At 42.5% G+C, this 24,010-nt stretch overlaps 1 protein-coding gene across 2 annotated transcripts in view; it reads right to left on the bottom strand.

Annotated features, from left to right (window-relative positions):
* The window catches only part of NR1D2 (nuclear receptor subfamily 1 group D member 2), a 39,124-nt gene that overhangs the window by 3,958 nt on the left and 11,156 nt on the right, over positions 1–24,010 (bottom strand). For both annotated transcript variants that reach the window (XM_029070557.2, XM_029070556.2), the window contains 6 exons: positions 19,860–20,129; positions 18,159–18,247; positions 11,957–12,101; positions 10,356–11,002; positions 8,415–8,600; positions 461–671 (listed from right to left, as the gene is read on the bottom strand). In XM_029070557.2, the coding sequence (XP_028926390.1) occupies positions 461–671; positions 8,415–8,600; positions 10,356–11,002; positions 11,957–12,101; positions 18,159–18,247; positions 19,860–20,129 (1,548 nt within the window). The remainder of the gene's footprint in view (positions 1–460; positions 672–8,414; positions 8,601–10,355; positions 11,003–11,956; positions 12,102–18,158; positions 18,248–19,859; positions 20,130–24,010) is intronic.

Here is a 24,010-nt window from a genome sequence, read left to right as displayed (position 1 = left end):
CTCTCGTACGAATATACTTTTCTGGGTGCACGCTCAAAAAATTTACGTCATCAGTAACTTTAAGGAAGAAATTACCTCTCACGTGCTGGTGAAGGATTCCTTACTAAGAAGAGAGTTTAAACCCTTTAAAACTTTTAGGCCATTTGAGTGCTAGGAAAAAGAGACCTGTCTAGAAGGCCAATTTCAAGTTGAGTTTTGCTTAGCACCTTGATGGTCAGTAATTCTTTTTATTACTGTTGCTTTATTAATGATTAATCAAAGTTTTATACAAACAAAAGATACATAGCATTTTAAAAAATATCTTCTCTTACACTATTTTTTACTGACTGGGTAACTATGCACCGAGTCAATATTAAGAGCGGGAAACTAAGTCTCATGGCCAATTTTCTCCAGTTTAATTGCAACTAGTTAATGAGGCTGCATTAAAACCCCAACCCAGGCAACAGATTAACTTTCTTACCAGCAGATACCAGGACCACTGCTGTAAATAAACTCATTTCCTCATCACTAAGTTGCAGGGCATTTAGTTTCTCACTAAATTCAAACATTGAATTGAGCAGATCTCCGGCTCCCATTGAGTGTAAATCGTCCACACTGAACTTCTTTCCACTAAGGAAGGTGACAGTTCGCTCTTTAGCATCAAACAATGATGCAAACCGTACCATTAAAACCTGTTAAAAAAAAAAATGGAGATTTTTAGAAAAAATGTTTAATAAGACTAGCAGAAAAATAAACTTGGTAAACGCTCAGAGAGAAACTCTTACAGAATAAAGACTAATGACCATACATCTCTTTTCAAAAAGATGAAAAATATACAAGGGAACCAGGTGCTTGATTCTTATTTTAAAATATGTTATTTTGAACTTTCAAAGGAATTACCCTTGACCTTGTGCTTATGCATTAAAATATCCACCACACCCAACCTGCTCAGAAAAATGGACACTAGAAAGGTTTACTAGGTCTTTCTTTTCAAGAGAACAACAGATTGGGCACTATCCATGAGATAGGTCTGAAAAAGAATGGGTGGAACAGCTTTATTTTCCCATACATTTTCGACAGCAAGTTCTGGACGGCAGAGTTGTTGGAATTCCACACAAAATAAATACCATTGTGGTTACAAAAAATATGGGGAATTTCTCACCCGGGAAAACACTATCTTTTTCTAGGGATGCTCTTAAGGCAGAATTGGAAAAAATATGCAAAACAGCTTTAAGAAACATGGAAAATCTGCAGTGGCAACTGATTCACTGAGCCCCTTTATAGCGGGGGCTCAGCTGCTTTAGAGTGTAATTCCAACAACCAACTGAGACTAGGAGACAGCCCTGCACCTACAGGGCCCTATTCCTCTCAGATTTGGGTGACAAATGCCAAGTCAGTTAGGCAGAGTGGCTGGGTTTTTTCCCTGAGCCGGTCACCCACACCCACAAGGATCTTCCATGCCCTCCAGGGCTCACCCCACCTTGTGAGCCCTACTTTAGGCAGCACCTGTGGCAAACGAGGTTCCAGTTATTTTCATGAATGCCCTGGACTTTGATTCCAAAAGCCAAAGCGGAAACATTTGTTGATTATGACGAGGGATGCACTGTAACTGGCAGAAAGGTGTGATCTAATTTATCCCAAGGCAATGATACTCATTTTGTACTTTTAGCATCACGGTGCACCGACAGTAGTTTGGCATTTATGCACACACCTTCATTCAACTGTAGGTTTTATTCAATGGTAGTGATTTATTTTGATAGCTCTGATTGTAAATATTTTTAGGTGGGTCTCCCCCATTAAAATATATGCTCCTTCTGGTTAGGTAATGTTTCACTTTTTTTTTTTTGTATTTTCCAAGCGCTTATGACAATTGTTTGCAATCAATGGGCGCTCGATAAATGCAACTGCCAATCTGCCGAATGCCCACTGTCTGGAAGTCCATTTGCAAATCAGAATACCCTCAGGTTAGCCTGATGCCAACACTAACCTCTACTTATCTGAGGTCACTTAAACACTCAGGTGTCTACTTGTACATATGTTAGTGCCCTATGAAGCACTTACTCATGTACATAGCCTTTCCATCTGCAATGTAGTTTAATTTTGCTTTCCCCTGCTAGATGATTGTTCCTCAAGGGCAAGTATCTTGTCTTCTAATTCTGTTGTATTATTTCAAGGACTTACACAATGCTCTTGACCCAGCAGGTGCTCGGTAAATACTATTTACTCATTTTAAGTCATTTCCAGATAAGAGCAGTATTAAAAGTATTTGAGAGCAGAGCACTCCAATACTAAGCATCTGAGAGGTACATGGAAGCACAGGACATGTTCCCTGCACACAAAGAGTTTACAACAACTGTGGAAACAAAATACAGACACACTGAATATGTGTTTACAGATATTCAGATCGTAGATAGTGGAAATGAATACATACATAAGTACAAGAGAGGAAAGATTCATAAGAATTAGGGAATGGAAAATTAGTGGGGAATGGCTTGTTGGAGAAGGTGGGATTTTAGGAGGGCTGAGGTCTGGCATGATATGGCAGGGAGGGTTTTCAGATCCTGGGACAATGTAAACAAGGAGGTGGAGGTGATGGACTGAAGAGGGAGAGGCTGGATATACAGAGAGGAGTGGGAAGGCCAAAACAATAGTCCAATCCTGATATGATGCAGGTTTGAACAAGGTAGTATCAGGGTGATTTCTGTCCTAAGGGGGCATACAATGCAGTGAAGGAGAAAGACACTAAAATAAATTACAGATCGGACAAAGTAATTAGAGTATAAGTACACGGTCGTAAGTGCTATAAAGATTTTCTTCTAGACTGTGAGCCCACTGTTGGGTAGGGATTGTCTAGACTGTTGCTGAATTGCAACACTTCTGTTGCACAGACAAGAGCCAAGACAATACCATTTATAAAGAAATTAGATTCTAATGATCTTTTAAATTGTTATTCAATCATTCAGGTGATCTAGCTACTACTACCTGAGCACTTTTGTGTTCAGAGCCACCTGGAGAACTTATGTACCTGTCATTTTATGTACTGTACTACTAAGTAGTAGTACTTAAGCCCTTGCTTATTCACTTATCCACTCTTCTATCTCCTACTGGTAATTTTTTCTGTGTTGTCCTCCCCCATTAGGTTGCAAATTCCCTGATGGCAGGCAATGTGTCTTTTACTTCTATCATAATCCCCATGCATTTAGTTCAGGGGCCTCCACAGAGGAGGGAGCTTAATAAATACTACTGATTAATTAATGAAGACTGCGATCCTCATGTCGGGCAGGGACTGTGTCCAATCCGATCTGCTCATATCCACCGGAGCACTTAGAACAGAGTAAGCGCTTAACAAATACCACAGTTATTATCACTGATTTTTTCATTAATAGGCTGTATAACCAGCATCAACCATGATCTTGAACTGTAAACCACTGGAATCCACTCAGGAAAACCAACTACTGATAATACCCACTTCCTCTAGCAATTAACACAAAATCCCAAGAATAATAAATACCATCAAGATCCTTCATTGAACATTACTTCCTCAACAGCCCTACTGTTTCCTAATCTCGACACTAAGAAAACATCTGGCTCAGAGGAATTAAAACCTATTTTCAAAGTGCCCAGTGAAATAGGATTTTGTTCACAATACCCAGTTCTCCCAGTGGCACTGAGCCACAATGCAGTAGCAGAAATCAATACGTTCAACAGTCGTGTTATATAAACCCGCATAAAGGAGTCAAGTGGCACAGATCTGTTTACCGTCATTCAGGAATCCTTTTCAACAAACAACTAACTAGGAAGTTAGTTGTATTGTATTGTACAATAAGGAAGAGCAATGGGCAGATCTCCCCTTTGCTGACAACCCCGTTACATCATCAAACAAAATTGTAGAATTGGAAAGGAACACACAAAAATAGCAGATGTGGCTAGCTGATGTTGGGCTCAAGATGAATCTCCCAAAGGCCAAATAAATGTGCAATGAATACAAACAGTAGTGAGGTGAATAAACTGAAGTGAAAAGTTGCATCTACCTCGGATAGGAAACAAACAACTGTGAATACAGCGGGAAGGAGAAAACATGGATCAGTTTCAACAAAATCAGAAGTGTCTATGAAGAAGGAGAGAGCTTTTTACCATTTCCCCACTGTTTCACCACCGATTAATACCACCCAAATACTGGCTGCCAACATGGGCTAAGGAAGAGAAGTTGGCTACCACCCAAGGAAGAATCCACAACAGATCACGGCTTTCGGAACAGTGACTGGTAACATCGTCCCTAGGCAGTGGGAACTTGGGGGGGGCAGAGAGTGTAGACTTTCTGCAGTTTGTTTCCAAATTTAAAGTTAATTCTTGGGAATATTCCCCATAAAACTAGTTTTCTCTAGAGAATTTTCACTGCAGGGTACTGATTATTCAAGGGAAAATCCCGGACAATTAACTTAAAATTTAGAAATAAACCATGGAAAGTTATGGTCTCCTCTCACTTAGAATCCACAGTTGCCCTGGTAGAACAAGAGTGCAAATTGCTGCTACATAGGTAATGATGTGTCACATCCCCAGAGAGTCATACCCAACTGTAAGCGCCACCTAAAGTATGCAATCCAATGAATATGCAAAATATACAGTGGTCAAACTGTAAACTATAAACAGTATAAAGCAAATATAATCAATTGTATTTATTAAGCACTTACTATGTACATGGCACTGTACTAAGTGCTTGAGAGAATACAATATAACAGGATAAGCGGACCAGTTAGCTCCCTGGCAGAATACAGATTAATTCCCTACCAATAAATTGACCCAAAGAGGCAGAAAACACTTGCATGGAAAATTAAGAATCAATCACTCGTATTTATTCAGTGCTTACTGTGTGCAGAGCACTGTAAGAACTTGGGAGAGTACAAAATAACGGAGTTGGACAGACAGTTGGAAACTAGATCCAAGGCCAAAATCTGGTCAGAGATGAATGCAGTGTGTTGAACATAGGGCAGAATAGATTAGTATGTTGTGGACTTTTGTTTATGAAGTAATAAATTTAAGGACAAGTCACACTAAAGGATTAAAAATCAAATAGAACTAAGAAAAAAATTTTCAGATTATTTCTACTACTTCCATGAACTACACAAAGTCAAACACAAATTCCATCACGTAGAATACACTGGTAGGTAATACGGAATTTCTACAGATTCCATTTTTTCTTTCATTCATTTATTCAATCACATTTTTGAGTGCTTGCTGTGTGCAAAGCATTATACTAAGCGCTTAAAAAAGAGCAATAAAACAACAGACACATTCCCTGCCCATAACGAACTCACAGTTTACAGAGGTGTCGCCTAATCTGCCTGCTGTGTAAACCTGCGCAAGTCACTTCACTTACCTGGGATGCAATTTCTTCAATTGTCAAATAGGGATTAAATACCTGTTCTCCCCTCCCTGCTCCCATGAGGGCAGGGAATATGTCCAACCTGATTATCTTGTCTCTAACCCAATACTTAGTAAAGTGCTTGGCACATAGTAACAATATCGGAATTATAATTATTATAAAACCTTCCGTTTTTCTTTTTCCACACTAGAGTGTGCTCCCAGCTTTGCCGCACAAGTGATCTGTGTCATCATGTCACATGGTGTGGCCCCCCGGCTCTTTTCGCAGACACAAGCCATATTGAGGTTGGTCTAATCAAAAGTCTGCCATATTCCCCTGGTGCCTCTGAACATTCACTGAAATGGTCTGTCAATCTCTAACCCCATCCACATCACCCCAACATTGTAACAGATACGAAGTTTTAATGCATGCATTCACTATGGGCAAGGCCACCCTTCAATCTTTTCTCACTCATTAAGCTAAACCTGAGTGAAATTATAATTCTACTTGGCATCTGTGAATTGCTAAATGCAAGACGAGAAGTCAACTATAAAACCTAGAGGCTCTTCCACAGTAAACGGGGTTCCCAAAAGTTGAGAGAAACAAAGCCTGTGCAGATGAATGAAAAAATTGCTGATGCTACTGAACAATTTTCAATAAAATTAATGAGGTGATTATGGAATCTACAAAGTAAGAAAAACAGATAAAGGGGAATGAGAGTTCTACCACATGACTTTATTTCCCTAATTAATTGTGACTTCTATAAAGAGATGATTTACAAAGAGACAAGCACTGGCAAAAATCCCAATCCCACAAGTGACCACAGACAAAAGCAGAGAGCAACCAGTCATAATGAAGGACATTTGGGCCTAGAGTAGTGTACCTGTCAATCACTTCTCAAGTCATCCTTTCTTAGTGACCAAGTTACACCTGCCCAGTTTCAAAGTTAGGACTACAAGTAAACCTGGCCTCATTTTGAGAATGCTTAAGACAACCCTCAGAGGCACAACACAATAACCAGCTATAAATTCTCCTGCACCAAGACAGCACCCTGGTAACAGTGAAACAGAAGCTGATAATCTGACAACATAAACAGAATGCAATTCACTGGATTTACACACGCAGAAAATTACATTATTTTCTTGAATAACTGTGTTCAGGAGAACAACTTCCACAGAATGGAATCTACCAACCCTGTTATACCAGGAAAAAAAAACAAAAATCACATAAACCACTGGTAAATAATCAAGCTAGAAAAGGAATTATCACCAAAAAAAAAAAATGCTCTCAAAAAGCACTACCCATTCCAAAAGTGCCATTTCATGACACAATTATAGGACTACACCAATATCAGTGCTAGGCTAACATCACTGAGATAGACCCGAAATTACTGAAATCAGAAATCTGTTTATTTAGCAAGCCCTATTCTTCACAACCACTATGCACTTCATTGTTCCGTAAAATCAGAAAATATCTTAAACTACGGTTTACAGAACATTAGATTGGTTCACTCTGGAAAACAAACCATGTCTTCACATACAAAAGCAAACCTTATCCACTCAATAAATCAATCAGTCTATGGTACTAGTGAGCACTAAAAGGATCAATCATGAGTACGATCCTGGAGATAATGCAAGTTCTCTACAAAGGAGACGTTCTTACTAACATAAAAACTATAAATGCCATATTCTGCAACTACCTTCTAATTTTAAAACCCAAATTGCCCAAACACTGACTCACTGCATTAAAACACATTGAAATCATTTTTCTTACATTGGGCTAGAATTTCCAGTATTCCTTCGACCCTCACAGAAGTAGTATTAAAAATTTCCTCCAAACCGTGAATTCAGCAGCAATCTCCATAGGTTCCTACTTCAACAATACTCCTGAAGTGATAAGCTTCTTGAGAACAGTTCCTGAAATTTTCAAGAGCACCAAACATGGAAATGCCAGGTAAATGTTTCTGAAGCTCTGAGTCAGTAACCTTCAGGGCATTCAAGGCTACATCACCACCAAGGAAACCAATTCCTGAATAAACACTGTTTCCCAACTCCCAAGAATTAATATCTTCCAGGAGAAAGCTCCCTCCCCTGATATTCCACTCCAAGCAAGAGAGACACTGAAAGCTCAAGGCAAACCCACTTCACCATCATGCTTAAAATGCTCCTAATCCTGGCGGAGCATCCAATGCAGCAGAAAATGTCTGTCAAAAATAATTTTAGGCGCAATAACATAGACATAGCCTATCCTCCAAAAACCCAATTTTCAAGGTAGCCAAAGTCTACTCCGGAGCAGTACTGCAATAACAGAAGAGTGTCCAGCTGCCAAAGAACAATAGCGAACTACAGGGTTCTTCGGTGCTGTAGCTCTAAGAAATATTCTGGAAAACGCAACTAACCATTAAAGAATGGCCAAGGGTCAAGAAATCTAAGCTCTGAACTGAAGGAATTCCTGAAAGGAATGAGAATAGGGAAGAGCATCTCTCCTCCAAGGAAATGCAGAAACCAAAGGCCTCAAAATACTTAGATCTACTGCACCAATATTAAATGAGGACTCGATTCGGGGGCTGAAGAGGAACTATTTCACCTCCCTTTTACACTAGAATGACAACGGAGTCTCTCATGGGCAACACAGATGAACCTCAGTCTTAACATTTCAAGACTGAAAACCTGCACGGAGGAATTGATCAGAACGATAGTGGTCCACATTGGCCATATTCCGGGATACTAGCTGTTTCAGAGGGTCAAGGTATAAGGACAGATGCCCTGAACCCACAAGCTATAGGGAACTCTGAAGCCCCAAGACACTAAAAATGTGTCCCAAGCATAAAGTGCTTACAATGTGCCTTTCCCAAAATTTGCTGACAGGCCCATCTCCAGGGAGCTGTGGGCCTGGGCCAATTAACTTTTAAATCTCTGGTCAGTGGGCTTGCTGGAGTCCAGTGACGCCACTGGATTCTAATTCTTTAGTTACCTAGGTTTTGACATTAAAAAACAGCGACCTATTCCTATTGAAAAATAAAACCCTATCCTAGCCGTGCATATCACATAAACAAACTACATATCAGTCTTACCTCAAATGTCCCTGCCTTTAAAAGGTTGACCTGGTCATGTTGGGAAAGGTCTCTGAATCCTGGAATGCGTTTCGCAAACTCCACCACTTCTTTGACGGCAGGAGTAAAGCTCATCGAAAATTCTTCCCATATTTCATGCCCCGACTTGTGGGGATCCACGTATGGAGACTTACTCATTGGACAAACCTTAAATACAATAAATAAGCAAAGGAATTTTTTAAAATGACACCCTCTGGATTATTAGAAATACTAGCAATGTACAAATGCTATCCAAAAGAAAGCACAATTTAAACCAGTCCATATCAACAAAACCAATTTAAAACAGTCCATCTCAACTCCACTTCCAGTTTAGGTGTCTCTATCTTCAAGTATCACGGATGGAGTTTTTGTTGAAGCTTAAACATAAGACATGCATTGGCCCACAAGCAAAGTGCTGGTAAAACCATATTACAGGTCTAGGGGATATACTGTACTACCTCTAAAAGAATTCAAGGGAAAGTTCAATAATAGTTCTTTGGTGGACAAAGGGAGGGTTTTGAAAAAGTTAATTCCAGGGGTAAGAGGGGGGACAGAATGCCTTCCTCTCTCTAGAAACTCATTTCATGAACCAGAGCAGCAGGGATTGTTTGAGCTTCCTACAGATAGAGCCAGAACCCATTTTAAAGCGCAGAGGATCAAATGTTTGTTTTATTATTATTACTATGTGCCATCATTTCTGATTCATAGTGACTCGATGGATATACCTTCTCCAGAACGTCCTGTCCTCTGCCATAATGACTGTGGGACAGTGAAAATAACCTACCCAGAGAATCAAGGGCACACTTTGGAAAATACATTAGCAAAGGACATTAACCAGTGACATCACAGGCTTTAAATAGGAAAATCTTGTCAACGCTGTTTTTGGTAAAATAAATGCTAAATATGAACATGGTTAATGTTGTCTTGTACATTAGAAAATGAGAAACTTGAAGGAGACACATGAATGTCATTATCTCCTCTCATAAGAGAAAGCACATTGGATCCCAAATGTATACTATTCATTGAGAATCCCAATAACCTGAATTATTAAATGAGTTCAAGAGTCTCCTAATGTGTCCTAAATGTTAGAAATGCCCGTTAGAAAGAGCTGACCAAATAGCATGTAACTATAACGGATTAACATCCCTTCTTCCTGGAAATAAAATCACATGATTGACATAGAATACTGCAATTAGAAGCAGCATGTAACACTGTAAAGAGCATCAGCCTGAGAGTAAGAGGAAATGGGTTCTAATCCCCCTGCTGCCATTTGCCTGCTGTGTGACCTTGGACAAGTCACTTAACATCTCTGTGCCAGTTTCCACCTCTGTAAAATGAGGATCCGATATCTGTTCTCCCTCCCCGACAGGCTGCGATGGGACAGGGGCTGTCTGACCTTGCTTATCTTGTATCTACCCTAGCGCTTAGTCCAGTACTTGGCATATAGTAAGCGCTTAACAAATACCGTTATTAGTAATAGCAGTAACAATAATAATGATTTAAAAAATTTTAAGAACCTTCATCAAAAATTTGGGGCTGGAAAGGCCTCTATTCCCTAGAAGATTATCATTTATACACTGACTTTTTAGTGAGTACCCTGTGTGGCCACATTTAGTATCCAAAATTATTTCTTGGAAATCAAGACCCGCTTCTTTAGGATTTATAAGGCCTTTTTGAAGTAAAAAGAACTTATTGTAATCTCATTTTCAATCATCTCACAGTTCAGAGCACTTGATGATAGGAGACTTTTACTGCAAACAGAACTGTGCCCCTAAAATACACATAAAAACCAACATGATAAATCCCTCTTGGGTTTTCTGCCCTAGGCATCATTCACTGCTATACTGGGGTCTCCTCTTTCGGGAGTAAGCCTTGAAATTTTTTTTAATTCAAAGTGAGCAAGAATAATTGATATCACTATACCAGATGCATTCTCCCTCCAGTGTTGCACAGGTAACTATTCTTGTTCTCATTCTGAGAAAATCCATCTACTGGAACTCTATCGCATACTCTTTGAGTATAACCATTGGAGAAGTTCACACAATGTTCATTTGTAAGACAAATGGTATGCCCATTTGGATAATGCGTTATGTTCCTCCCTTTGAACTGTCCATTGAGTTGCTGCTCAGTCTCACTATTGGGATAATGGGTGCTGCTAAGCCCACTGCTACAATGCTCATTATTCAAATTATATTGCTCTGCATTTTTTGGAATCCTTTCCACTCTTTGGGGGCGCACAGCTTCCTCTGAGCTTTCTTGCTGCTCTTGATTGTACATGAAGGTGTCCTTGTGGGCTCTCGTCACCATACCAATCACTTCTTCCTTAGCAAAGTCAGAAGGAGGTGGAGGAGGAGGAGGAGGAGGAGAGCTTTTGATGTTTTCCTGTTCTTGTGGGGGTTTAGGCCGCAGCTGTTCCTGGGCTGTTAGGGTTGCTTGCTCATGATGTTCTACCAGTGCATCATTCTGTAGGTGACTATTGAACTGGCCGTTCATCATGGTCTTCATGGCACTTTGCATTTCAATTAGCATCCTCTGTTTTTCCCGCTTAGGAATGCGGCCAAACCGAACAGCTATTGAAAACAAACATATTTACCATCCATGTATGAATACACATACCCTAAATAAGAACAAGTCAGTAGAAACCCTAAGTGTGATGGCTATTACCCACAAAGCTGTGAAGAATGCCTTAATGTGCTGTTAGAAACTGAACTGTTACGTCTAGGGTCATCGTAAAGACCCAACAACTTGATTCTCAATTAAAGATACTGTTTTCCTGCAAAATAAAAGTCAAAATTACAGCACAGGCTTTTCTGTAGTTCTCTAATTAAACTATGAATTTAAAGTCATAGCAAGTTAACTAGTGAACAAATCTGAAGTTAATCTAATGACCGTGTAATGTTCAGTACTTCATTAACACCTCTAAGGGTTTCAATATCAAGCGGGCACAAGGGATTCAATTGTGCCTTTTCCATTAACCTTAACAGAAGCCACTAGGCTCTCTGTATACTTTACTGAAAATCTGCCCCTTGGATTCAGTTCACCTTACTATCCTCCACCTAAACACCCAACGGTAGGCAAAAATCATTTTCTTCCCTTCCCAACATCTTAAACAAAAGAGAAAGTTATGAGCAATACCAAGACTAAATGATCTGAAAAAAAAACAAACTTGTCAGATCTAAAAATGATCTGAAATTTAAAAAATTGATAATTTCTCACTCTCAATTACTCCTGTATTTGGTGTCCTGTTTCTAAAAGCCCCATGTCCCGTGGGAAAGAAAAAGGAAAGCCTTTTTCTAGTTTAATGTCACAATAAAATTTATTGTATCAATCCAACAAGACGCCAACTAATCTCATTGTTGCTAATGACAGTATACTTTCAAGGAAAATCCTCTTTATAACTCTTAAAACCCTTCTTCATTAAGTCAGACCTATTTTACTCTGGGGGGAAGAAGGGGGAGGAGAACGAGACAGGACATAAATTTGTAACTGGAGAAGAAAAACTCCACACAATCCACAAAACCTACCATCTCTTGACATTCCAACAGACAAACATTTTTTGAAGCGGCACTGCTGACACCTGTTCCTGTTCATTCTCATTATTGAACAGTTTTCATTCTTCAGGCATTTCTTATACTGGATATTTTGCTGAATACTTCTCCTAAAGAAACCCTGAGAAGAGAGCAGAACACGCACATCCATTTTTCAAATGCCAATCTACCCGTTTCACAGCACACCAAGATAGATCAACATCCAATCAACGAACAGGGTTTATTATTTTGAACAGCATTATAAAATTGTGTTCATACAGATCACGGCCAACTTTGGTTCAGGGTACAGGAAAACGATTTACGAGGATGACTGACAAAGCTGGGTCCGCCATTTTAGCACCTGAAGCATACACCAGAATGCGCCTCTCCTTTCCCAACATGCATCCATCGCTGCCGTCCAGGGGAGGGAAGGATGACGATGCAGAGGGCTTCTACACCCCCTCTCCACATAGAATTTCTGTCCTCCTGAGCTTTCTAAAAGGGCTCTGGCATCTGTTATGATGCTGCTGATGGCTGTGAGAGAATGTCTGTGCTTCCCCAAGGGCAGCTTCTTGGGTGCTTCTCCCCAAGCAGGGGAGAGGCAGGGCCTCCTACATTCCAAAGTATGACATGACTGACAATCACAAAATTGTGTAAGCTCATTGTGGACAGGGAATGTGTCTGTTTATTGTTCATTCATTCATTAGTATTTATTGAGTGCTTACTATGTGCAGAGCACTGTACTAAGCGCTTGGAATGAACAAGTCGGCAACAGATAGAGACAGTTCCTGCCCTTTGACGGGCTTACAGTCTTACTGTACTCTCCCAATCACTTAATACAGTGCTCGCCACACAGTAAGCACTCAGTAAATACGACTGACTGACCAGGATGAGCATTTTTAAGACAGACAACTGGATGATGATGATGATAATAATAATAATTGTGGTACCTGTTAAGTGCTTCTGCGCAAGGCCCAAGGAGCGGACTGGGGTCCCCGCCCCATGCCCCCACCGCCGTCAGAAACGGAGGGGGCGAGAGTTCAGCCACTGCTGACAGTTTTCCCACACCGGCCCGGCCCTCCCACCTCCAGAGTGTGCGGGGCCGCGCCTGCAGGAGGAAGAGGGCAAGGAGGAGGAAGGGCAGGGAGAAGCGGGGCCGGCGGGCCCACTTTCTCGTTGTCCCCTGGGTAGCTGCGGGACACGGCGCAGTGGCGGCTGGGCCGCTGACTGATGGATGGACGGACCGGGCCAGACCCGCTCCCCACCTCGCCTCAGCCAGCCAACCTGCAACACCACCGGAGACGCCACGCCCGAGTTCCAAAATGGCAGAAGAGGATCCATGTATGTTGGGAGTGTCTGATCTGATGTTTCCTATGGAGCACTTCAATACTGGAATAAGTGCCATACTTAATAATTCAGGATTTTCATCAGAATTACTACTTCCAACAGATGGCCCATACCTTCAAATAATATAGGAACCTAAACAGAGAGGATTTCATTTCCATTATGTTTGCAAAGGACCGTCCCATGACAGTCTTCCAGGTGCTTCTAGTGGAAAGAACAAAAAAATGTACCCTCAATTTAATGGTATTTATTGAGCGCTTACTGTGTGCAGCCCGCACACTCCGCTCCTCTGCCGCTAACCTCCTCATTGTGTCTCGATCTTGCCTGTCCCGCCATCCATCCCTGGCCCACTTCCTGCCTCTGGCCTGGAATGCCCTCCCTCCTCACATCTACCAAACTAGCGCTCTTCCCTCCTTCAAAACTCTATTGAGAGTTCACCTCTTCCAGGAGGCCTTCCCAGACCGAGTCCCCCTTTTCCTCTTCTCCTCCTCCCCTCCCCCATCTGTTTATCCCCTTCCCCGCTCCACAGCACTTGTATGTATTTGTATATATTTATTATTCTATTTTATTTTATTAATCATTTGTCTATATCTATAATTCTATTTATCTATTTTGATGCTATTGATGCCGGTCTACTTGTTTTGTTGCCTGTCTCTCCCTTCTAGACTGTGAGCCCGTTGTTGGGTACGGATTGCCTCTATTGCCGAACTGTACTTTCCAAGTGCTTAGTACAGTGCTGTGTACATAGTAAGAGCTCAATAAATACTACTGAATGAATATATGCCGAGCACTATTCTAAGTGCTGGGGGTAGATACAAGGTAGATACAAGGATTGGACTCAGTCTCCGTCCCACATGAGCATCATAGTCTTAAGCCCCATGTCACAGATGAGGGAACTGAGGCCAAGGTCACCCAGCAGACAAGTGGCAGAGCTTCCGGGTTCTATCCACTACACCATGCTGCAGCAGGATGATGATTGACAATTTTAATCAAATCAAATTCCTCATGTTTCCCAGTAGCTACCATAAATCCTCCAAGATGCCAATAATTCCAGAAAGTTTTCTCTTGCTTTGAACGCTAGCCCAATACTCTATAGTCCACGGCTGCATATCAGGTTAACAATACTTCTAATCACTATTTTCAAAACTCAGAAGTCATTATTTCTGCCCTTAGAAGTGCCAGTTAATGAGTAAACGCTCCACCTCTGGGATGCCCACGGCACAGATGAGAATCATAGTTTAGAGAACCTGGGTATCCATCTGCCTAAGTGCCATTCCTATGTGCCAAATGGTGACCCGACCACATGGTGGGGAAACAAGCCAGTTTGGTCCTAACGATCACAATCCATTTGGCCGCCCAAGAAGGGAACTACAGAAGCAGGCGATTGCTAGCAGTTTCCCTGTCACATGAAGCTTAAATCCAACTCTCTGGATATCACTGATGTTTCTTTTAGAAATCCCAGGCTGATGATGCCAATGGGCCGAAGAGAAAAAAACAAACAAACCTAAGTGTAGAATGTGGGAGTAAGAACTTTTGACATTGTTTAAATGGTTTAATTACATTTTTCTTAAATTTTAACAGTACAATTTATCTGATATTTTTAAATTCAAAGCTTAAGTACAAACACTGAAAATGAAAGCTCCTTTGATCTACCAAATGAGCATTTTATCCTCCTTTACAATGACATCCGGAAAGCTGAACTCCGTTTCTAAGTCACAAACCGAAGATACTTGCACTAAGAGTCAAGAATCTCGGTTTTGATAATCCAATCAATGATTCATTACACAAGCATACCTCAATACAATCCTAAGGCACGCCTTAAAAATATGATTGCTATCGTGGGGTGTGTTTTCTCCCGGACGTACATGCTTTTAAATTAGGATCCAGAACCAAAATCTGATGTGACAGGCAAGCATTAGAAGTGCAAATTAAGCTGTAAATCCCACTCCATACCTCTCTACCTTCAGCCCAATGCTTCACTTTTGCTACTGACTGTACTGAATCCATCTCATCCCCTTTATTCCCAGTCCCTGCCCCCACCACCCCTACATTAGTCATTTTTCTTCTGTCCTGGAAGCTGCCACCACTCCTGCTGAGAGCTCACCTCCTCCAAGAGGCCTTCCCAGACTGAGCATCCCCCCTTTTCCCTCTGCACCCTCTGCTCTTCCCCTTTCCCCCCCTCAGCTGAGCCCCCTTTCCCTCTGCTCCCCCTCCTCACCCCATCCTCTGCTCCTCCCCCTTCCCCTCAGCACTGTGTTCATTTGTATATATTATTTATTACCCTATTTATTTTGTTAATGAGGTGTACATCCCCTTGATTCTATTTATCGTGATAATATTGTCTTGTTTTTGTTTCATTCTGTTTTGCTCTGCCATCTGTCTCCCCCAATTAGACTGTGAGCCCGTCACTGGGAAGGGATGATCTCTATCTGCTGCCGAACTGTACATTCCAAGCGCTTAGTACAGTGTTCTGCACATAGTAAGCGCTCAATAAATACTAGTAAATGAATGAATGAATACCACTATCATCAACATGGCCACCTCCACCATACCACCTCAGTCCACCCCGTCTCCGACAACTTTGGCTGGAGCAGAGAGGTGGGGCTGAAAGCCGGGAAACTGGAAGGGCAGATGGTAGTGGCAGGAACTCATGGTAAAATGAAAGTTAATTAAAGGTCAAAAAAAAAAAATACCGGTTGGTACAAAAGTTAGGGGGTGGGGAGGAGATGCTAGGAAAGACTGAGGAAGGGGGATGATTTGGGGGCACGGAGGAGAGGGAGCAGGAAAGCCACTAGGAACTAGTGAGGGCAAGAAACAAATTTATTTACCTGCAGCGCTCGGCCGAGACATCAGGACCAGGTAGGGGAATACTAAAGTAAGGCACCAAACAGTATAAGTCATATCTCCAGCATAGACGGGCTGCAGGGAGATCAGAACCAGGGCACGCCTGTTTTTCTCTCTGCCTCAATTTGTTCAGCTGTAAAATGGGTGTGGTATTCCAAGTTCTCCATAGGCTTTACATATCCCTAAACTGTGTTCTTTCCATAACTTTAATCCCCACTGGACTGTAACAACCTTGAGTTCGGAGATCAAGTCTACCACTCTATAGCAGTGTGGCTCAGTGGAAACGGCACGGACTTGGGAGCCAGAGGTCATGGGTTCAAATCCCGGCTCTGCCATCTGTCAGCTGTGTGACTGTGGGCAAGTCACTTCACTTCTCTGTGCCTCAGTTCCCTCATCTGTAAAATGGGGGTGAAGACTGTGAGCCTCATTTGGGACAACCTGATTACCCTGTATCTACCCCAGAGCTTAGAACAGTGCTCTGCACATAGTAAGCGCTTAACAAATACTAACATTATTATTATTATTGTACTCTCCAAAGTGCTCAGTACAGTGTGCCGCACACAGTAAGCACTTAATAAAAACTGCTCATCGACTGTGTGTTCTCTACAGCAAATACCAGCTTGCTTTATGATTCCTTATCCAATGATTATGCTGAAAATTTTGCTACACCTCAAAAACCACCTAGAAAAATACTTCCCGTTTAATCATTTAAATCCATCATCTTGTTCTCCTGCTACTGTACTAAAATTGCTTCTGTCTGGGGTCTGAATGACTAGCCTAATTTATATTTTATTATCGCTATTATTATTAATATTGCTCTTAGAACTGTAGCTGTAGCTTATAAAATACTTTCTCATTCCAGAGATAGAGGGTGCCATTCATTCACCGAGGCCGCTTACTAAACCTAAATCACGATTTACTAAGTCACCCTTCTCATTCCGAAAGAGTTAATGCAACTCCCGGTGGGCTGCCTACTTATTTGGGAGGCTCTGATCCCATCAGGCTCTTTTCTTTCTGGAAGGGGTTAATCCCACGGCATGCCTTCATCTAGAGACACCCTAAAATGACAGATTCTGACAAAAGATTTCTAAGAGAATTTGGGCTCCCTCAGGGTAGAGTTGCCATTTGACTCGAAAAAGACACTGCCAATGGGGAGACTGCATCCACGAGGGTCTCTCAGAATCTGCTGCACGCTTAACACACTTTGTCCATGAAAATACGACTCCTCTCTTGGCCCCTTGGTACCCGAGGAAGCACCGCTCACCCACTCTAACAGTTAAGAGGGAAAAGTACGTCCTCCCGTCAGCCGAACACGTGTTAGAGTTGTTTTTCAGGGTGGTAATGGTTTGTACCGAGCCACCCACCCCATCTCGCCTGGTCCCCTTGGGCTCAGGAGCAGGTATTGTGAGATAGCAGGCAGCAAGAATGGGTGCAGTCTTTGGCCACAGAAAAGAATCTGTCTGAGACTTTAACGGCAGGAGACACTATGCCCTGGCCTGTTAGATTCGCCACTCTTGAATACAATACTCGGACTGGCATGGTAACACTTTGGGGGAGTGTCTTTCCCACTTTCTTGCGAAAACCAAAGGAAATGCAAAATACAAAAAATGAAACAAAACAAGAAACCCCAACGTGAACAGTGGCAGCATTGACAATAAAAATACATGGTTGTCCCCCCCCGATACACATACCAGCAATATAAAATGAGGGGGTTTTTTTGGCCTTAATTTACCAAGTTGAAATGATCAACTCGGCTCAGGAACTCAAGACAATAAATGAGAATAAGAATATATTCATTCAGTGAAGAAACTGTGCTTTTCAAAGGGATTTTGCTTTGAATGCTGAAATATTTTAGGTTTACAACAGAAAAATTTTAAATAATGCCTACTCTCCCGCTTATAATTAAGAGTAGAAGATTTTACCAACATTTTAAATTGGTATATAAATACCCAAACAAAACACTTGTAATCCCAGGTGCACACAGCATAGAGAAAACAGAAGTAGGTTTTACCTTGCACCCTTCACAAGCGTGAACGCCATAGTGGAATCCCGATGCCACATCCCCACAGACTTTACACAGCAGAACCATGCCACTGAATTCTAGGGCACAGAAAAGCAAGACACAAAAAGCTGGTAAAAACACTTGCTTCATCCTTCTCTTGAAACGGAGATATTTTGGTTTCATTCCATTTACAAACGAGACAGATGCATAAGATGAACTATTATTTTTGCAAATTGAGAGAGAGGAGAAAAACGGCTCACAGTAAAGTCTCAAACCCAGGCATCGCTCTGTGTTTTGGGCATTTTACGTGGGCTGTTTTGTTTGGTTTATAAACAACCTGCCCCGTAGCACTAACCAAGGGATTCTGTACTGCTGGACTTTAGTATCCTGTGTAACTCTAAAACGTATCCTCAAATTTGATCCAATTTAACACAATTATTACTTTAAAGAAGACACACATCCAGCACGACCAAACCAAGGGACTCAAAAGGCAGCTAATCCTCATACTATTGGCTACTGACACCAATATCTCTTTGTTAACTTATTATTTCTAGTGCCCCACCATCTCCGTGCATTCAGGGTCTTACCTAGGTACACCTGTCCCCAAAATGCACTGTTGTGCTTGTTCCCTCTCCAAAGCAGCTTCTGGATATCCTTTCTTTCTTCTGTCCCCCTCGGATGAGGGCACCTTCTTCTACCCACGCTCACATTTAAAAGCAGTACGACCTAATGGAAAGTGTGCGGGACTGATAGCGAAACTAGGTTCTAATGCTGGCTTGCCCCTTGCCTGCTGCGTGACCTTGGGCAGGTCATTTAACTTCTCTGTGCCTCAGTTTCCTTATCTGTTAAATGGGGATACAACATTCGTTCTCCTTCCAGCTTACATTATAAGCCCCAGGTGGGACAGGGACTGGGTCAGTCAGATCTGTGTATATTCTATCTACCCCAGCGCTCAGTACAGTGCCTTGCACATAGTAAGCACTTAAATACCACAATTATTATTAACTGCCCTCCCTTAACAACACTGATAGCTTTAAAAAAAATTAACTGCTTTAAGAGTCAATCAGTTTGGTCATAAGGCAGGCTTTCATTATGCTTTCTCCTAGGACGTTGCTAAGAAGTTAGGAAATTTTCTTCCAACATGCATCTGTCTGAATCAAACACAATTCGAAGTCAGAAGAAATGGTTACGCACCCATGTCCAGCACAACCTGACCACTACAGTGTGATGTGTGAAGTGGGGTTCTTCTTCTTCGAATGCAAGGCCAGTGTTAAAAGAGAACTGACTGCATTTGTTACAAATTACAAGGAGATGACTAACTCCCTTAAGGTACAACTGGACACCAAAACTGACAACCACTTAAAGCAGTCTGGTCTTTGGGGAGAGAACCAAAATATTCTGTTTTCTAATTTCATGAATCCAATTGTCTTTCCCAGATCTTACGCTCTGGGAACACGGGGTCAAAGGGACAGACTAATGTCAGAAGCAAAGCCTTATTTTCACGCCATCCTGGGAAAGAAGCCTGGCCAGCAATTTTAGCCAAGATTATCCAGAATGAAGTGAATTAACAAATTGAAAGGCAAGAGTATGATAGTGGTCTTCAAAATGAAGACATCGACGGATAGCCCTGTGTGCGAATGAGGAAGGGAATCAATTAAAGCTGGCCTCATTAAAGTTCTGGTTTCTCCCCCAATACACTAAACGACTTACTTGTCACTCCCCCATTACCCTTGGAGAGTCCAGCAGCAATTGATTTGCTTGTTTTATTAACAGAACCATCTACGCGGTCATTCTTCGGCGTGCTTTCAGCAGGAGACAGGTCACCATTCCTCCCGCTTCCAGGGTTATCTGAAGCGGAGCTATTTGGAGAAGATGGAACAGAAGAAGGGGAGGACTGGAAACTGCTCTCGGAACTCTCACTATGACAAGAAGCAGGGCTGGAGGCTGAGCTCGAAGAGCTGATGTAAGCAATCACGCTTCCTAGGGAAGAGAGGAGAAAAAAGGAGATGAATACATTTAAGATGAAATGCATACTCAGGCCTCCTTAGCTGTTTCTCTTTCGCTTATCGCTGATGCTTTACTTTGGTATAACAACTTAGTGCTACCAGACATGGACATCCAAGTGATACGGCCCAGAAATTAAGGCTAAAACATCATTCATTTCTTTATAGTTTGTTACAATCCCCTCTCACAGTCCTCACAGAGCTTAAAGTGTGGAAAAGGAAAAAGGCAGGGGGTAGGGGGAGGAATCCATGGCTTCAACCTTTTAATTAATACATTTTCAAGGAGGGAAGCAATACTAAAATCCTAATACGGTACTAGTGTGGAGTTCTCTGGGCACGTCGCCTCCACGAGGCCTTCCCAAACTAAGTCCCACTTTTCCTCATCTCCCACTCCCTTCTGCATCATCCTGACTTGCTCCCATTGCTCTTCCCCCTGCATTCTCAGCTCCACAGCACCTTTGTATATATCTGTAATTTTATTTATTTGTATTGATGTCTGTCTTCCCCGCCTGCCACACACTGTAAGCTCACTGTGGGCAGGAAAAGTCACTGTTTAAGGTTGTATTGTACTTTCCCAAGCACTTAGTACAGTATTGTACTTTCCCAAGCTCTGTACACAGTAAGCGTTTAATAAATATGAATGAATGAATGAAAAGCAGATGGCAAGCCTATAAAGATGTGGAAGAAGTATTGGTCTAGGGACCCTCAGCCAGTCCTCTTACACTATGGGAGCCTGCCAAGGGGGAGGGAGTTCCCCCACCAGGACTCCTAACAGCCCTTTCTTCTCCAGCAAGAGGAGGAGGAAGTAGCAGCAGTGTGCAGTCTCAATATTCAGAATTGCAGCAGCAGCTGTGACTATTGGGCTCTGAGTCTTGAGGAGCTTAAAACTCCGATCTTCTAGCTATAGTGCCCTACACCTATTGTTGTATAGATTGTTGTTAGCAATGTTGGTTTTATTTCCTCTTTTCTTATGTGTCTGTCCCCTCTTCCCTCCCTTGACCCCATGGCCCTCTCCAGCTATTGCTCCATCTCCCACCTACCATTCCTTTTCAAACTCCTCAAGCGAACTATCTACACCCGCTGCCTCAAGTTCCTGTCTTTGGGCCCCTCCAATCTGGCTTCCATCCCCTTCACTCCATAGAAAGTGCCCTCTCGGAGGTCACAAATGATCTCCTTGCCCAATCCAGCAGCCTCTACTCCATCCTCATTCTTCTCGACCTCTCAGCCGCCTTCAACACTGTCAACCACCCTCTGGAAACATTATCTAACCTCGGTTTCACTGACATTGTCCTCTCCTGGTTCTCCACCTATCTCCCTGGCTGTTACTTCTCAGTCTTCTTTGCGGGCTCCTCCTCTGCCTCCCACCTCCTAACTGTAGGAGCCTCTCAAGTTTCAGCTCTGGGTCCCCTTCTATTCTGCATCTACACCCACTCCCTTGGAGAGTTTATATGCTCCCATACCTTCAGTTACCACCTCTATGCAGATGATTCCCAAAGTTACATATCTCCAGCCTTTATCTCTCTCTCTAAAGTCTCACATTTCCTCCTGCCTTGAAGACATCTCTACTTGGACATCTTGCTGATACCCCAGACTTAACACGTCCAAAACAGAACTCTTTATCTTCCCACCCAAACACTGTACTCCCCTTGACTTTCCCATTTCTATAGCCAGCACCGCTGTATCTGTCTCACAAGCCCGTAATCTTGGCATTATCCTTGACTCATCTCTCTCATTCAACACACATATTCAATCTATCATTAAATCCTGTCGGTTCAACCTTTACTACATGGCTAAAATCTACCCTTTCCTCTCTATCCAAACTGCTACGACGTTAATCCAAGCCCTTATCATATTCTTCCTTGATCACTGTATCAGTCACCTGCTGATATCCCTGACTCTTGTCTCTCAATCACTCCTTTAATCACATTTATTGAATGCTTAGAGCTTGGGAGAGTACACTACAACAACAGACACATTCCCAGCCCACAGCAAGCTTACAGTCTAGAAGTGGGGGTGGGAGAGTCAGACATGAATATAAATAAATTACAGATATGTACATAAGTGCTGTGGGACTGGGAGGAAGAAGAAAAAAGGGAGCAAGTCAGGGAGATGCAGCAGGGAGTGGGAGAAGAGTAAAGGTGGGGAGGCTTAGTCTAGAAAAGCCTCTTGGAGGAGATGTACCTTCAATAAGGCTTTGAAGGCAGGGAGAGTAATTGTCAGATTTGAGGAGGGAGGCGTTCCATGCCTGAGGCAGCACTTGAGCAAGAGTTTGGCAACCAAGATGGGTGAGACTGAGGCAAAGTGAGGTTAGCATTAGAGGAGCCAAGTGTGTGGGCTGGGTTTGTAGTAGGAGAGTAGTGAGGTGAGGTAGGAGGGGGCAAGGTGATTGAGTGCTTTCAAGCCAATGGTGAGGAGTTTTTGTTTGATGTGGAGGTGTATGGGCAACCACTGGAGTTTTTTGAGGAGTGGGGTGACGTGTCCTTACGTTTTTGTAGAAAAACGATCCCGACAGTAGAGTGAAACATGGACTGGAGTGGGGAGAGACAGGAGGCCGGGAGGTCAGCAAGGAGGCTGACGCAGTGATCCAGGCAGGATGGGACGAGTCACCCCTCTCTCCAGTCCATACTTCAGTATGCTGCTTGGATCATTTTTCTACAGAAATGCTCAGTCCATGTTTCCCTACTCCTCAAGAACCTCCAGTGGTTGCCCATCACCTCCACATCAAACACAAACTCCTTGCCATGGGCTTTAAACCACTCGACTACCTTCTACCTCACGCTGCTGCTCTCCTATGACAACCCAGCCCACACCCTTCACTCATTTGGAGCCAACTTACTTACTGTACCTCTATCTCATCTATCTCACCCGACCTCAGCCCTATGTCCTGCCTCTGGCCTGGAATGTCCTCCCTGGTCATATTCGAGGGACGATTACTTTCCCCACCTTCAAAGTCTTATTGAAGGCACATCTCTCTCAAGAGGCCTTCCCTGACTAAGCCTTCATTTCCTCTTCTCCTATTCCCTTCTGCATCACCCTGATTTGCTCCTTTAATTCACCTCCTTCTGCCCCACAGCACATATGTGCATGTTCATAATTTATTTGTATTAATGTCTGCCTCCCCCCTCTAAACTGCAGGCTCATTGAGGACAGGGAATGGGTCAACCAACTCTACTATACTGCTATACTGTACTCTCCCGAGCGCTTAGTACAGTGCTCGGCACACAATAAGCACTCAAATAACGCTAACTGCTGACTTGGTGTTTTTAGATTGAGAGCCCCTTGAGGGCCAGGTGCCATGTCCAAATTCTCACCTGGGTTGTTCCCTCTCCCCCCCACCCTAAAACTTTGTACAGCATTCTGTACACCGTTAGGGCTCAATAAATACCACTACTATATGGAATGTGTTCCCACAAGGAATTGTGGAGGCCAAAAATATCAGTAGGTTCAAGTGGGGCCTGGATCAATTCATGGATTAAGAAGTCCATAATGAATTACTAGAACAACTTTTAGGGCTATAGAGGGGAGGTGTTATAGGTGTTAGGTGACATTCCTAAACATCAGAATGGATGTCAAGTCAATTAGTTGGTATTTATTGAGTGCTTACTGGGTGCAGGGCATTGTACTAAGTGCTTGGGAAGATGCAAAACAACAGAGTTGGTAGATGCAATCCCTACTCTCAGGGAGCTTACTGTCTGCAGGGGGAGACAGACACAAAAGCAGATTAAGGAAGTGGGAAATAATAGCAAATAAGAATATTTATCAATCAATCCATCGTGTTTGTTGAGCACTTACTGTATGCAGAGCACTGAACTAAGCACTTGGCAGAGAGTACAACAGAGATGGTAGACATATTTCCTG

The sequence above is a fragment of the Ornithorhynchus anatinus genome, chromosome 8, assembly GCF_004115215.2.
Source record: "Ornithorhynchus anatinus isolate Pmale09 chromosome 8, mOrnAna1.pri.v4, whole genome shotgun sequence".
In the NCBI taxonomy this organism is placed as follows: domain Eukaryota; kingdom Metazoa; phylum Chordata; class Mammalia; order Monotremata; family Ornithorhynchidae; genus Ornithorhynchus; species Ornithorhynchus anatinus.
Note: the sequence above shows the minus strand (reverse complement) of the source record. Positions and strands in the feature narration are given on the sequence as shown.